Source organism: Balaenoptera ricei, chromosome 11 (genome assembly GCF_028023285.1).
Source record: "Balaenoptera ricei isolate mBalRic1 chromosome 11, mBalRic1.hap2, whole genome shotgun sequence".
NCBI lineage: Eukaryota > Metazoa > Chordata > Mammalia > Artiodactyla > Balaenopteridae > Balaenoptera > Balaenoptera ricei.
This window is the reverse complement of record NC_082649.1, coordinates 22,280,709-22,297,128: the sequence shown is the minus strand read 5'-3', so window position 1 is coordinate 22,297,128 and position 16,420 is coordinate 22,280,709. Positions and strand designations below refer to the sequence as shown.

At 40.5% G+C, this 16,420-nt stretch overlaps 1 protein-coding gene and 2 non-coding genes across 3 annotated transcripts; all 3 read left to right on the top strand.

Annotated features, from left to right (window-relative positions):
- The first annotated feature begins 6,520 nt into the window (after nucleotides 1-6,520).
- LOC132374465 (olfactory receptor 2B2-like) lies at nucleotides 6,521-7,453 on the top strand. The gene is given in 4 exon segments (XM_059938176.1): nucleotides 6,521-6,561; nucleotides 6,563-6,698; nucleotides 6,700-6,891; nucleotides 6,893-7,453. Coding segments are annotated over 4 exon segments (930 nt in total).
- A 4,367-nt stretch (nucleotides 7,454-11,820) lies between these two features.
- Nucleotides 11,821-11,891, top strand: TRNAG-GCC (transfer RNA glycine (anticodon GCC)). Its single transcript has one exon. It is a non-coding gene; the product is annotated as a tRNA-Gly (tRNA).
- A 367-nt stretch (nucleotides 11,892-12,258) lies between these two features.
- TRNAM-CAU (transfer RNA methionine (anticodon CAU)) lies at nucleotides 12,259-12,330 on the top strand. Its single transcript has one exon. It is a non-coding gene; the product is annotated as a tRNA-Met (tRNA).
- The last annotated feature ends 4,090 nt before the right edge of the window (nucleotides 12,331-16,420 follow it).

Sequence of the window (16,420 nt, the reverse complement as noted above, 5' to 3'; positions counted from 1 at the left end):
GCTGTTTCTAGTGTGTAGATCCTTTACGTCTGCTTAAAGAGAAATCTCCAAGAGAAAATGGCCCCTGTAATCTTTTCTCTTCTTCCATTAAAGTCAGGGATCTTTGGGGGATGGTGGGAATGGCCAGGTGAAGTAGCGTTAGTTCTTGGACCGAGGAGATAAGAAAATTTAGAATTTGAGCTATTGCCACTTCATGCTGTGTGGACTGAATAATAGAGGAAACCTGCCTGCAGAGAGGGAAGAATAAAGTAGATGAAGAAGGTAGAGAGTCATATAGTGATCTTCTTCAACTCAGACTCTTTTTCTTTTCTTTTTTTTAAAATTAATTAATTTTTTTTTTTTTTTTTTGGCTGTGCTGGGTCTTCGTTTCTGTGTGAGGGCTTTCTCTAGTTGTGGCGAGCGGGGGCCACTCTTCATCGCGGTGCGCGGGCCTCTCACTATCGTGGCCTCTCTTGTTGCGGAGCACAGGCTCCACACGCGCAGGCTCAGTAGCTGTGGCTCACGGGCCCAGTTGCTCCGCGGTATATGGGATCTTCCCAGACCAGGGCTCGAACTCGTGTTCCCTGCATTGGCAGGCAGATTCTCAACCACTGCGCCACCAGTGAAGCCCCAGACTCATTTCTTAATGGCTTTGACAAACTAAAGGGATTTCCCCCTATTTATTTTCCCTTCCACCTTTGCAGCCTTGACCTTCTGGATTCTGCCTAAATTCTGTTCTGAAGACACATGTTACTTCATTTTTGTTCATAGTTTGGGTCAAATTCATACCCATTGGCCTAATTCATACCCATTGGCATTTCAATGGCAGGTACATTTTTTTCCCCTAGTATTCTTTCATTATTCACCCAAGCCTGTTATCCTAAGCTGTTTGTAGGATTCTGTTAAAAAACTAATCTGGTAAAAAAAAAACACAAAACAACAACAACAACAACAACAAAAAACTAATCTGGTGAATTGGGAGATTGAGATGGACATATATACACTACTATGTATAAAATAGATAACTAATGAGAACCTACTCTATAGCACAGGGAACTCTACTTAATGCTCTGTGGTGTCCTAAACGGGAAGGAAATCTGAAAAAGAGTGGATATATGTATATGTATAACTGATTCACTTTGCTGCACAGCAGAAAGTAACACAACGTTGTAAAGTAACTATAGTCCAATAAAAATTAAAAAAAAAAAGAACTAATCCGAGTATTGAAACATTCATTTACAGAGAAACAAAGGAAATAGTCCAGGAAATAAATACTCCGGAGGGAGCAGAATGAGCTTTTCAATAATCTGTAGGATGGGGCTTCCCTGGTGGCACAGTGGTTGAGAATCCACCTGCCAATGCAGGGGACACGGGTTTGAGCCCTGGTCTGGGAAGATCGCACATGCCGCAGAGCAACTAAGCCCGTGTGCCACAACTACTGAGCCTGTGCGCTAGAGCCCGTGAGCCACAACTACTGAAGCCCCTGCGCCTAGAGCCCATGCTCTGCAACAAGAGAAGCCACCTAAATGAGAAGCCCGTGCGCCATAACAAAGAGTAGCCCCCGCTCGCCACAACCAGAGAAAGCCCGTTCGCAGCAACAAAGACCCAAAGCAGCCAAAAATAAATAAATAAATAAATAAATAAATAAATAAATAAAATCTACAGGAGACATAAAGGAGTTATATCCATGTGAAAATACTTTGGATGCATAATCATAAACATTTATTGATTTTGTCAGTGCACGAGGGTGGTGGCACTGGTGATAACAGTAAAGACATTATCCCTCCCCCTCAATTTTCCATAGGACAAAGTGTTTTCACTCTTGGAAACATGATAAAACAATGAAAAGTACATGAAATCAGCTGAGTAAATTCTAAAGCAGTGTAGAAATTATAAAATTTTCACCAAGATAAAAAAAAAATGTAAAGACAAGACTTACCACTATCAAGTACTCTATACCATGGTAAATGTTTTCATAGTTTGTTAATTCTCATAACAACTCTATAATATAAGGCACATATCCTCATTATATAGACACAGTTTTAGCAGAGCCAGGATCTGAATTAAGATTTCTTGATTTGAAATCTAGCTCACTTTTCATTAAGCCACTATTGCGTCTAGGATATTTCATACCTTCACCGGGCAGGCTCTGATTAATTAATCCATTCATTCATTCCATAAATGGTTATTGGACACCTACTATATGTTAGATAATGCCTGGTGACCTTGAGTAGAACTCAACTGAACTTGTTTTGCTTATCTAAGTAAAGACATGCTTTCTCCTTTTTTCTCAAACCTACTCACTTCCCATTGTACTTACCAGATGCTTATATCAGGAACCTTCTGGGAAGAGACCTTAGCTTCCAAGTCTCCCTCAATGGTGATGGGAAAAGTAAAAAAGAGAGAATGTAGCCTTTCCCCCAGGATGTACAAGGATGAGGGATGGGATGGTTCTTAGGGAGGGTATATCTGACGCAGTGAGAACTGGAGTAACCACAGGACTTCCCTACATTGAAATTTACAGCTTCTTTGTAGCTTCTTGGAACCCAGTCTTGACAAGCTCCCTCAACTTCAGTAACAGTTACTTCATCCCCCTTGTGGGTTTCCCAGTTGCAATCCTGGGGATAAGGTACCTGGCAGACAATTATCTAGGAGATTCAGGGAATTAAAAGATCTGGAAGTTGTTAACAGGCTTCCAGGAAGCCTTCCAGGATGTGTTCCAGGTTGTAACACATCTCTCTCCCAAGAGGCCCTGAAAGAACAAATATCAAACATTACATCAATAACAAATAAACTTTTCTGGCATGGGTTGACTTACTCTCTAAATATAGGATTTATCTTCCCTGCCTTCAGCACTCTGTTAGCAACACCATCCTTGGGCTTACAAATGCTTGATCTATCAATGACGCCTGAGATAAAAGGACCCATTTTGTGGCAAAGGAGGTGAGACAACGGCACATGGTCAGGATTCACTTGTCTTGCCATATATTCCATTCCCGCGAAGCACTCAGCCTAATGTAACAGTGGAATGGCCTCTTAAAGCCTCAGCTAATGTGTGAGCTTGGGGGTAACACCTAGAAGTTTTGGGATGCTGTACTCCAGGGTGTTGTACATACATTGAAAAATGACCAATATATAGTAGTGTGTCCCCACTGCTATAACATACGTGTTCAGATGCCAAAGGGTATGTATCGGTTAGCTTTTTCTATATAACAAGTCACTCGAAACATTAGTGGCTTAAAACAGCAACCAGCCGCATGTCCGCCCGACTCTGGCCCCGCGTCACCGCCACCCCCTACCCTCTCCCTGTGTCCCCTCCGTGTCCCCTCTCTGTGTCCCATCCCTCTTTCCCTTCTCTGACTGCAAAGTGGGCCTCTTCGACTTGTTTCTGAGTCCCAAAGAGGAGGATGAGACGCAGAGTAGGAAGCAATAAAAAATAAAAAGGTTAAAAGAGTAATATCTGCTCATTAAAAATTGGAACAATATGGCATTAGTGAACTGACAAGGCAGAACAGGGAGTCCACACACAGGCTTCTAAACTAGAGAAATAGGCTGTATAGCAAAGGAGAAAGCATAAGCTTTGCAATAATCTGTCCTGAGACAGTTAATTACACAACTGTGGAGAAAAAAAAAGAAAGAAATTGGAGTATTACCTCATGCAATACATAAAAATTAATTTCAGTTGCTTTAAAGATTTAAATGTGTAACATGAAACTGTAAACATTTTAGAAAATCATATGGAAGAATATCTTTATGACTGCAAGATATGAACAAATTTCTTAAGCTTAAAAAAGGCAGATCATAAGGAAAAAACAATGTAGACATAGTAAAACTAGGAACTTTGCCATAAGAATTCATTGTAAAAAATGGACATAAACCACAAGTTGGGAAAGCATATTTGCAACATATATAACTGACAAAGAATTAGAATACAAACTACTTAAGGAACTACTATAAATCAATAGAAAAAAAAAGATGATTCAAAAGAGAAATGTACAAAGACTTGAGGGAATACTTCACCAAAAAACATCCATGTCTATTAAAAATATGAAAAGATGCTCAACCCATCATTAATCAGGAAAATCCAAATTATAGCCATGATGAGATGCTATTTTACACTCAGTCAGAATGGTAGAATTTTTTAAAGTCTAACAAAATCAAGTTTTGGCAAACATGTTCCAAAAAATCCATCTAGTGCTGTGGGGTAACAATCTGGCATTATCTAGTAAAACTGAAGTTGTACATTTCCAAGATACAGACATTCCTTTCGTAGGATTGCATTGGAAGCACTTGTGCACATGTGCTCCAGGGAATATCTACAAAATGTTCACAGCAGCATTCTATAATGGCAAAAATTCAGAAACCAGCCACATGCCCGAAGGTAGGCAAATGTATAGAGACTGGTCCATTGGTCCTGCACAATCCTGTTCAGCAGTGAAAATAAATGAACTACAACCAGGAGTATATGGTGACTCACTCTCAAAAGACTGTGTTGAGCAGCCTAAAGCGAGTTGCAGACGAGTGCATATCGTACAATTCCATTAAATAAAGTTTAAAATTCGCAACACTAAGCACTGTATTCTTGGGGCTGCGAGTCAGAGCGATGCTGGCCTGCATTGTTCCACTTCAGCAGACATGCTCAGATACTTGCTTATTCTCTGAAGTGTTATAGAGCAGCCTTGTGATAGTTTCAGCCAGAGTTGTTAAAACTGTGAAGAAATGCAAGATGATGATAAACATGAATTCTGTATAGGGGTTACCTCTGCGGAAGAAAAGATAGGGTGAGGGAGGGGTACTCACTGGGCTTCAAAGATCCTGGTGATGTTCTCTTTCTTATACTGTGTTTGGATTTACTGGCTTTTATTTTATTATTCTTTTTATTTATTATACATATTTCACAAATTTTTTTTGTATCTAATATTTAATAAAAGAAAAAAGACTTAAAAAAATTAGAACAATAAACAGGTAAATTTATAAATAATTCTGCTTTACTCTCCCCCCATTCCCATTTCCCAGGAGTAACACTTTGTTCTGTATTCTTCAAGGTAATTTTAAATTTATATATTAATACTTTTATGTATGTATATATAAAATATTCTTTTTTAAGTTGATAGAATTATGCTATACAAATGTTCAGTAGCTATCTTTTTTCATTTAAAGATACATTTGAACACTTTATACTTATGACTGTGTATCTCAAAGTTTTTGTCAAATGAGAGCAATGCAATTTTTAGCGGACTAATAGTCCTAGAGCAAGTAGAACAAAATTAAAATACAAATTGCTAACATTCTAATGAATATGAATAATAATGAAAAATTTATATTCTGCTATTGATAAAATAATAAAATAATTTAGAGTGTCCTGTTAAGATTTCTTTGGGATGAATACATGTTTAGCAGGTGGAGCTGACATATTAGTACTTCTGGGAAATATAGGGCTCTGAACAGCTTTTGCCTAAAGCATGTCAGAGTTCCCACATCACTATCATACTTTGACTAACACAACTGTGTTTCTACGTGCCAAGCACTATGCCAAGCAATTTTCACTGAAAATCCCATTTACACTTCACAGCAGGTGGTTACTATGATCCTTATTTTGGGGGTTGATGGTTTGGGAGCTAAGGAAGAAAAAGGAAGGTGAGTTTTCGACTGGCAGAGCCATTTTTCAGTGGTGACCTTAGAAAATTTAAAGTTTTGTAAACCATAAGTAATTCCTCTCTGAGCAGCCTCAGAGACCTTGAATCACTATAGTCTCTTTCATCCACACCGCTCTGTTTCTAAGGGCCAGGGTCTAGACTAAGCAATGTGAATATATGCTTCACATCAAGACAACTTGGAAAAGCATTATTATCTTCATTTTACAAGTGAAGAACTTGAAGATCAGAGGATAAGAAACATTCCCAGGGTAATGTGACTAATTAGGCAAGGTAGCATATGAGCCCAAGCCTGCCAGACTTCCAGTTCCATATTATTAAGTAATCCTAGATGAATTCTGAGCTTCTAAAACAAAAAGAAAATATGTCCTTAACTGTGTCTGATAACTTATTAGATACTCTCTACATGTTTTTTTGGGGGGGTGAGATTTACAAAATTTTAGTTGATTCATACAAACAGGGAATCTCATTGGCATTAAGGAGAAATTAGAATGAATTCAAATAGCAGGAACTGTGTCTGTATCTATCTAATAGTATGCACCTAGGTAGAAAGAGGTGAGAACAATGAATTTGCAAAATAACAAAAAATCAAAATTTGATATTTTATAAAAAATAAATTCTGTGAGTGTGGAAGCTGAAGGTATACTTTAAAATTTTTGAAATTTGTTTTGCTAATACACCGTTACAAAAATAGAAACACTTGAAATACTTGGAGAGGTAAATATGTATATTTTTTGTCAACATACTTTCACCTTATTAATAGCATCAGTCTGTAAATTTATGCAAATTGTTAGCAAAATGATTATAACTAACTGACAGTAAATAAATGTGCTTGTTAACTTACTGACTTTTTATATTCCAGGGAACCAAGAGTTGAACTATTTAACATGAATAGGCTCAATGAGAGTGTCTCCCAAGGGTTTGTCCTCAGCTTTCTCAGATCGACCGTGGCTGGAGCTTCCACTTTTTGTGGTGTTCCTGGTTTCCTATATCTTGACCATCTTGGGCAATCCGGCAATAATTCTCGTGTTACGTCTGGATTTCAAACTCCATACCCCCATGTATTTTTTTTTTTACCAATCTCTCACTCTTGGACCTTTGCTACACCACAAGTGCAGTTCCACAAATGCTGGTAAACATATGCAGCATCAGGAAGGTAATTAGATATGGCAGCTGTGTGGCCCAACTTTTCATTTTCCCGGCCTTGGGTTCCACTGAATGTCTCCTCCTGGCCGTCATGTCCTTTGATAGGTTTGTAAACTATTTGTCAGCCTGTCCATTACTTAGTCATCATGCACCAAAGGCGCTGCCTCCAATTGGCAGCTGCATCCTGGATTAGAGGCTTCAGCAACTCAGTATGGCAGTCCACCTTGACGCTGCAGATGCCACTCTGTGGCCACAAAGTGGATCACTTCTTCTGTGAAGTCCCTGCTCTGCTCAAGTTGTCATGTGTAGAGACAACAGCAAATGAGGCTGAACTATTCTTTATCAGTGTGCTATTCCTTCTAATACCCTTGACACTCATATCATATGCTTTTATTGTACAAGCAGTGTTGAGAATACAATCAGCTGAAGGTCGGCAAAAGGTATTTGGAACATGTGGCTCCCGTTTAATAGTGGTGTCACTTTTTTATGGCACTGCTATCTACATGTATCTGCAACCACCATCCCCTGCCTCCAAGGACCGAGGAAAGATGGTATCCCTTTTCTATGGAATCATCATGCCCATGTTGAACCCCCTTATATACACACTTAGAAACAAAGACGTAAAGGGAGCATTTAAGAGGTTGATTGCAAGGATTTTCTTAATCAAGAAATAGGAATACTCAAATGACAGGCCTTGTTAAAGACTTGAAGTTTACATATTTTAATAATTTAATTCTCTCCAAGTTGCTTTAGTCTGACTACTCTTAGAAAGAACTATTATGGTGACCTTCCTCAAATAAAATGTCATTGACAGAAAACTACACTTATTTCCTACTGCCTAAATACATTCATTGCACAAGTCCTGAGAACTGGTTCATTATGATCCCCTAAAATAGTGTAACCTTAAAATATTTAAAGTCTCCGGTTTTATAGACACTGGTGTGTATACTTGGTGAAGAGTCTTAGATTTCTGTGAGACTAGAATAAAACCTTAGGAAACAACATTTTTAGACACATGCAAATACACTTACACACACCAGACATTTTTTCTTAGTTACAGGAGATATAACAGAAGTCCATAAAGCCATCCAAAGTCCCCTCCTAAAAAATGTAAATGTTCCATATAAAAGGGCAGCTCCTACTTGATATTCAGAGCCCTTCTCTGTTAACACAAGTTCGTGTGCCCGATGCACAGTGAGGCCAAACAAACTGAAACGTCGGAGTTTGAGCAGAGAAAGGTTTATTGCAAGGCCATGCAAGGAGACAGGTGGCTCATGCCCTAAAAAGCCCCAAGATCCCTGAAGGAAGTTGGGGGGGGGGAGGGTTTGCAGGGTCTGTGATCAGCTTGTGCACAATTCTCTGATTGGCTGATGGTGGGGCAGCAGGGTGGTGTCACAGGGGTTAACATTATCAGTCCTTAGGCTCCAGGAGGCCTGGGTCTATGTGCTTATGGTCCTCAAGTAGTTAACATCTTCCATTTGTTTGAGAGGGGGAGGTTTTTTTCATCTGCGAAACAACCCAGGAAATGTGCATCAAATGCTATTATCTAGGTACTTCAGAGAGGAACTAAAGCAGAGGATATGGAGGAAGGCCTGTCCTGGAAGGCTCCATGGGGTACTGCTCGATTACATCCCTTGTCTGCTGTTTCTCAGAAAATAACCGGCTTAAAACAATTAATATGTCAAAGACATATTTTAGGGTGGCAAATTCTGCTCCCCTACACTGCAACAAATATGGGCTAGGCGTGGAGTGGAAACTCGGCAGGTGTTACAGATCAGAGACCACTGTCTCTGCGTGACCTAGCAAATATTTTTTTTAATTAAATTAATTTATTTCTTATACAGCAGGTTCTTATTAGTTATCTATTTTATACATATTAATGTATATGACCTAGCAAATATTTGTTTATCAAATAGTACCAACCTGCAGACACAGGAGAAACTCTGAAAACTGAGTAAAAGTTCCGCTTTCGTAAGAGACATTTATATTTATAAGGGAAATCTCTATTTGCAAGGGTGTCTCCCTCTCTGTATCAGGAATAGCAAGATAACCAAATCTCTAGAAACTGTTATCAATGGAGAAGGCACTGACTTAAATATGCATAACAACCATACCCTGGTTTACCCTGCTTTGCCTGAAAACGGCCCATAATGGATCTAAACCTGGTCACGATCTTTGCCCTTGAACAGGTCTCAGTAATTAATGATCTAAAGGGAACAAAAGAATGCAGGAACAAAGGACTGTTATCAGGCAAGAGAGGTAACAATAGCAAAGATAGTAAATCAGTACTCCCAGTTCTGTTTCTGTGATAAAGATTAGCCTGAAGCACATTCTCCTGCTGTCTTGCAGAATTTAAATCCAAGTGCTCAACCACCAGATCAACTGGAGCCTAAGGGATGACGATGTTGACCCTTTATGACCCTTGTGACTTTGACTAAAGCTTGAACCCTGCTGACCTTTGCCCCAATTCTATGCTGAATTCTCCTTTGTTCAAGCCCCTTCATGAATATGCATGTACTCTTAGCTTAAAACTTCCCCAATTTTGCTGCTTTGGGAGACACTGCTTTGGGAAAGAGCCCTGGTGTTCTCCGGACTTGCTGCAAGTAGTAAATCCTTCCTTCTCCTGATCTTTGGTTTGGTTGTGTCTTTTGGCTATACTCGCTGAGAGGTGAACCCAGTTTTCGGGTAACAACAGATGTAGAAAGAAATCTTGGAACTTCCCTTTTCTGACTAAAAGAAAATTCTGAGAAATGAGGACTGCCATAAATCCCTTCTCCAGGGGAATTTTATGGCCATGAAGAAGATGGAAAGTCAGCACCAAGATGAGTCTGCACAAAGATACTTCAGTAAAATAACCCTTGTGTTCTATTAATTTCCCTGCGTATTTTCTTCCCATAATTTACATATCTGAAGCAAGGTCCTGGTGTGACACGCCAGCGGCAGAAGGCAGGCAGGACATGCCAGTAGTCTTTGTTCCCAGGGGAAGAGAGAGGTTACAGGTTATGGGGGAATTGACATCCGATTGGCTCATCGGTTGCCAGGGAAACCAGCAGAGGTCCGTGCCCCTCACCGCTCCTTTGATAAGCTATCATAGTGGAGATAGTTCCGATCTAAAGATTAGAACAGTCACTAGATGGGACCGGGGCAAGTACATAGGTATTTACTGATTAGGATGTATGATTAAGAGGGAAGGTCAGTCAGGTGAGTAGGGTGTAGGTGAAGCAGGCACTGGTCGAGCAGGGGATGTAGGTACAGAGAGCAAGAGAACAGCCACCTTGAGTGGCCTAATCATACAACGTGTGTGTAGGTGTGGGTAAGGCAGGCATGTAGGGCATTGGACATGATTTTAAGGGATGTAGGTTGATCTACACCTAGTTATACATTAGCTCCCATCCACCCCACCCCTAAACTACGCTGAGCCCCCAAGTGGGGCCTTCATAAAAGAGAGGCTGCAGTTCCTGAAGTGGGTGATGGCCGGAATGAGTGAATGAGAAGTATGCAGAGGATGGTACTTAATGAAGACCACCTTCCAGGTTAAAAGAGGGAGAGCAGAGACCCTGGAACTACTGGATCACGGACTGTTATCCTAGGCCCCAAACCTGAACTCGAATGCAAATGTGTGTATGTGCACGGGTTTCTAAGGAGTTTATCCAGATCTTTCATCAGTTCTTACAAGGATCTGTGAACCCACCTGTTAAGAATCCCCCACCCTAGATTCTAAGGGGAGATGGTCAGAAACAGCAGACCAGCGCCCTTGGCTTTGAGCTATGGTGAGCTTTTAAACGGTGTGTTTAATTTGTGAGTTTAGCCCTTCTGTCTGTGCTGAGTCGGCAGAATTTTCCTGAGAAAGAAAGGGACTGTCAGGGAAATTTGTGCTTCAAAGGAAAATTATAGCGCACCCTTTTGTGTCATCTGATTCTGATTCTATGAGAGCTACTTTACAATTCTGTAGATTGTAGATATCTGATAGCAATAGAAAATAACTCCTGTCTATAGACATGCAAATTAATTGTCTCCTGGTGGGACATTTTCTCCCTCCCTAGTCCACCCACCTCACCAATCCCCAACCGTGTAAAGGCCAGCTTGGGCCCTATTTACGCTTTAATTTCAATATTCCTGATCTATAAATGGCCTCCATTCTTCGAATTTTCCTTTGAATTGTAGTAACACCTCACCAGTTACCTCATTAATGAGTTACATAAAATCTTTTCAAAGGGGTTCATTTTTATACTTGTATGAGAGTCATGATTGTATATTTTTGGGGAAAATTACCCTTTAATAAGATCTTTGTTCTTTATTTGACTGCAAGGAGTTTCTAGTGCCACCTCCATAACCATGGCAACCGAAGCATAAGGTAAGCAAACCCACAGAAGTCCTAAATCTCCCACAGCCTATCCTTTGGGGTGACCAGAGGGGAACAGCACTAGGCTCCTTTCCCTTCCCCGTCCCTCTCGTTCCTCCCCTTCTTCCTCCTTTTGCTCCCCACGCCCTTCCCTTCCTCTCTTCGATTCTCTTCCTCCTCGATCCTCCCCTCCCTTTTCTTCTTGCTCCCTTACCTTCCACAACCCGCCCGGACTTGGAGCCCCTCCACACACACACACACACACACACACACACACACACACACACACACACACGATCCCGGACTTGGAGCCCCTCCACACACACACACACACACACACACACACACACACACGATCCCCTACACATACGCACACACACAGGAGCCCCTACACATGCGAGGGCGCCCGCGACCCAGGGTCCAAGGGGCTAACATCGTGGGGGGGCGGTTACCGGCCGCTGAGACGCGCCCGAGACCGGGCCGCCCACACCCGGGCCAGCCTCCGGTGTCGCAGGGGGACGCTCTGAGCTTGCAGTGGAAGGGACGGTTTCCTGAAAAGAAGGAACATTACAAGGTTCTAGTCAGTAAGAGCAAAAAACTAAACATTTTTTTCGGAAAGAAAATTCGGATTGTTTCGATGTAGCGATAAAAATAACAGGCAAAAGCCATGTGGAAAGTGTGCAGAAAGTTGGTGTGTGGGCATTGGTGGTTCAGTGGTAGAATTCTCGCCTGCCACGCGGGAGACCCGGGTTCGATTCCCGGCCAATGCAATGGGACTTTTGTTTCTCAGAAAATCCTTCCAATTTTGAAAATGCTCTGGTTTTGAAATCGGATACTTTCTACATTCGAATTTTGACCTACTCATATGTTTTGTGACCATAAGACCCAGAGTCACTTCTGCTAGGTGGAAGGGGCAGGCTGGCTGGAGACGGGCTGTTTTCCTAAAAGAAACATCCAATTTTCTGTGTTCAGAATATATGGAGTCAATCTGCTCTGGATTCGTTCTTCTGTTTGAAGCATGAGTAAAGCCAGCGAATGGGCTCTGAGGGAAAGAAAACTTTTTCCAACTTACAAAAACAGCTCCCTTTAAATAAAAATATAATAAAGGAATTCCTGCGAACGCTTGATGTCGCCTTTAGCAGAGTGGCGCAGCGGAAGCGTGCTGGGCCCATAACCCAGAGGTCGATGGATCGAAACCATCCTCTGCTAGATGCGTCTGTTTTTTCGGGGGGGGGGAGGGAACTACTGTAGTCTTAGCAACCCTGTTTTCCTTATTTCTGTACCTCATGAAAATGTGGGTAATTCAGGGGTAGATGTTTATTCCAAGAAAATTTTGAGACGAAAATAATTCACAAATCAGAAAGTCTCTAATGTCGTGTGCCCCATCTCAGAGAGCAGAGAATTAATATTAATCCATCCGCTGAAAGGTGCCCATCTTTACCTACTACTGTATTGTAAACGAGAATTTAAATTTTGAGTTAAAAAGAACCATATATAGCTGATTTCAGTTTCAGAGATTTGGTTAAAGGGAGTTGCGGTTTATTTAAAATGACAGTTCTCAGCAATCTCTCCCCCCTGCTCTGTTTTCCTCCTTAGCACTTATCACTATGTAATATATAGTATATTTTATTTATTCATTCAGTATTTAGTCCCCCTGTGGTTCCTGTAGTATCTACAACATGGCCTGTCACATCTTGGGCGTTGCTCGTTTGTTAAATACGTTAAAAGCTACGATTTCTAATACACCAAACACGACTATTCTTCGTTATTCTTCACCTTCTTCTTTTACCTTCTAAAAAATTACAAAAGAGTACAAAAATTACCACACAGAATCTATCTACTATTTAACATTATAGTATATAAACTACAAATTTCTTTTATATTTAAGGAAAACAACAACAACATAAAATTGAAGTACTCTTCAGCTGCAAACCCAGTCCTAATATCTCCTTTCTCAGGGCAACTCTACCATGAATTTGATGTGCATATCTCCCATTCCTTTTTTTTTTTTTTTTTTTAATGAATAATTTTTATTTGCAAAGAGCCTGAGAACAACTCATATTAAAGTTTTCATTTAAATAACACAATGCTTATTTTCAAAAGTATTGACAAAGTGCCCACATAAAAGGCTTTCCTTTATGATACCATTGACAGTAAGTCTATTTCTATGTAATAATCTATAACTAAACATGAGTATACCTAATGTCTACATAAATGTCTGGACTGAGAGGCCAAAGGGCCATATTTGATTTTCAGGTGGTTCTAAAGTGAAGGCAACATCTTTGTGAACCTGGCAATAGAGGTTTTAGAAATCCTGTCATTAAAGTTCTTTTATCAATCGTATTAAAATTTTTTTTTTTTTTTGTATTTAAGTTTTTTTCCACATGAAAGTCCTATCACAGTAAAGCATCACTTTAGGTACCAGGGGAGATCTCATTTCATTTTCAGTCTTGCTCACATGGATGCCCATGGCAGACACAATTTCCATCTGAGGTGTTTCAGTAACAAGCTTTCTAATCTCACAGATCACCAGAGGAACATGTGATTAATCAAAAGGAAAAAATTGCCCAGAAAGATGAAATATTATTCACTATTTTCTTCTGGGTTCTATTTAAGAAATAAATTTTCAGTCCGTTCTTGGATATTGTAACCATAGATTGAGCATCTTCTCACAGTGGCAAATTCATGCTTACCTAGAATTTCTTATTGACATGCATAAAAATGAAGAGAAGAGCTCTGTTATGATAGTGTCAACGAAAAATTAATCAGCCGATCTGAGAAAGAAATGGAAAATTTTATTCAAGCCAAATTGAGAATTATAACCAGGGAACAGCCTCTCAGAAAGCTCCAAGAACTGTTCCGCCCATTACAAGTCAAAACACAGTTATATAAGTTTTTTGAGACAGAGGGCTGTACATCAAACGACGTATTATTTACAGTTTACACAATTCAGATCTTCAAGTACAAAGTTGTGGGTCATCATGGCTCCTTACAAGATCAAGAAGGAAGGTTTTCTTTTAAGGAGTTGTCTTGTTGGTGATAGGAGAATGTTGTTCTTTACGGTTGAGGCCAGTATTTCTGCTGATGGGAGTGGTTTGGTCGATGAATCATGCAGACACATAATGCACAGTGGAGGGGGGATGGGGAGGGGGAGGGGGAGGAGTTGGGAGGTGGGGGGCGGGGGGGAGGGAGGTGGGGGGCGGGGGGGCGGGGAGAGGAGCCCAAAAGGCAGAGAAAATTTTTTATGTTTAAAGTTCTCTTGTCTTGCCATAAAACGTGAATTTTATCTCACAATAGTCATTTTATCGTGGGGCCTCCAAGCACACTCTCTGTGTATAGCACAGCTCCCACAAAAAGCATTTTGCAAGATTGAAACAAAGTTTGTCATCTGTTACATTTGTTAGCAGTAGCTTCAAGTGACCGGCAAGAAGGAGATTTATTTTTAGAAACAGATTATTTCTGCTGGAAGAGAGACTTCAGAGATCACTTTTAGTTCAGGAGCAGACCAGGAAGATGAGACCGTCCAGTAAGTTACACAGAATGTGGTAGCAGTGACAGCAGGGCTGGGTGGTGGATAAAACCCAAGCCTTCTGATTCCGCAAAGTGTTATTCTTCAATTATAGTCTTCACTTCATAGCTTTGGACTATAGAGATTTCCAAATCTCAGAATTTCCTAGAGAGGCCTAGAAACTGCTTGTGTGGGGCAATAATCGGCTGGCTGAGAGTTGAGTGTCTATTCAATAAGGTTTGGAGGAAGAAAATGGGACTCAGACCAGTTTACCTTTGTCCCCCTCCTTCCTGTCCACACCCATCACCTGGAATCATTTGCATTTTATTAATTATCTACAACTTACATTCTATCTCTGAGTTGTAAAATAGCCTAATCATTCAAAGGCAATCAAAGATGCACACCTCCATAGATCATATCATCCTGGAGGCTCAGCCACCTGGCGCCACCCCACCGGGCACCACTGAAAGGACTCCCTGCGAGCTGTCGACTGAAAAAAAATGCACAACCTAAAAGTTGAGAATTATGTTTTATTCCGTGGACCTGCTGAGGACTTAAGCCCAGGATGCAGCCTCTCAGATAGCTTTGAGGGACTGCTGTGAAGAGGTAAGGGAGGAGTCAAGATATATAGGAGTTCAAACAAACAAAAACACCGGGTGGTCTAACATCAAAATATTACTGCTAATTAAAGAAAACCAGACATCACAAGTTAATGAATTTAGTGCTTTTTTATGTGTGGGAAGATGCAAGAGTCTGGGCTCATTGAAATCATTCCTTTGATATGTATCTTAACTACCTAGGGCCAGTATCCTGCTTTTCTCCATCCTGAAGCCCCTCAGGGTGCACAGGCAGTGCGTGGCAGTGGCTGATGGCTTGAAGGCTGCAGTAAAATCCTTTGTTTACTGATGTGACAGGTGACATTTTTGGTCCACAGCTCCCATTCACACACTTCCAAGTTTGGTAACTTACTCTGACAACTCATACACCTTCTGTTAATAATCCTCCTTTCCCCTTTTACTTCTCCAATGCCAAGTTTTCATTCTCAGGCCTGCTTTTATCGCTCTACTGACCAGTGGAATTCCAGGATCTAGCCTTGAAAACACAGACACTTTTTAGTGCTGGAGAGAGGAACACATCCTGTAGGGCTTCGTAAAATGGCTATTTCTGATGATGTTCAAAGACATTGACCTCAGAGATTGTTACTATGACCCATGTTACTACGAAGTAACATTTAAATTGTAAAAGTCTGTAAGTGATTGTCTTTCTCAAAGAATAAGTCTTGCCCTAGTAATAAGCTGCTAATTGGCAGCTCCTTTTTTCCTCAAGATCTTTATCTTTGTGATATTTGTTAATCAGAAGAAGACAATTGGTTTTTCCTACTTCTCCCATATGCGTGGAGATAAAGTAAAAAAATATTAAAAGAAATCAGTGATTCACTAGAGAGCTGATTTCAACAGAATTTGAGTCTGTGCCTCATGTAAATAGAGGAAACAAGGAGCTAAAGGAGAGAGAGGGGCAAGCTGGGTTCAGGGAACCAGGGTGGGCCATTTGCAGAAGGCAGTGGAACCAGGAAGGGAAGAGGTGGAGCTTCCGCTAAGATCCGTACTGCCTCTACCGTCCCCTTTCATTTTACTCATTGTAAGACAGGAGAAAGAAGAACAGTTACTAAAAAAAAAAAAAAAAAAAAAAAAAAAAAAAGGAGAAAAATTTGAAAGGACCAAAGAAAAGTAGGTAGAGGAGAATACATCACAGTAAGACAAATATGACATAATTAGAAAAGAATGAGTTTAT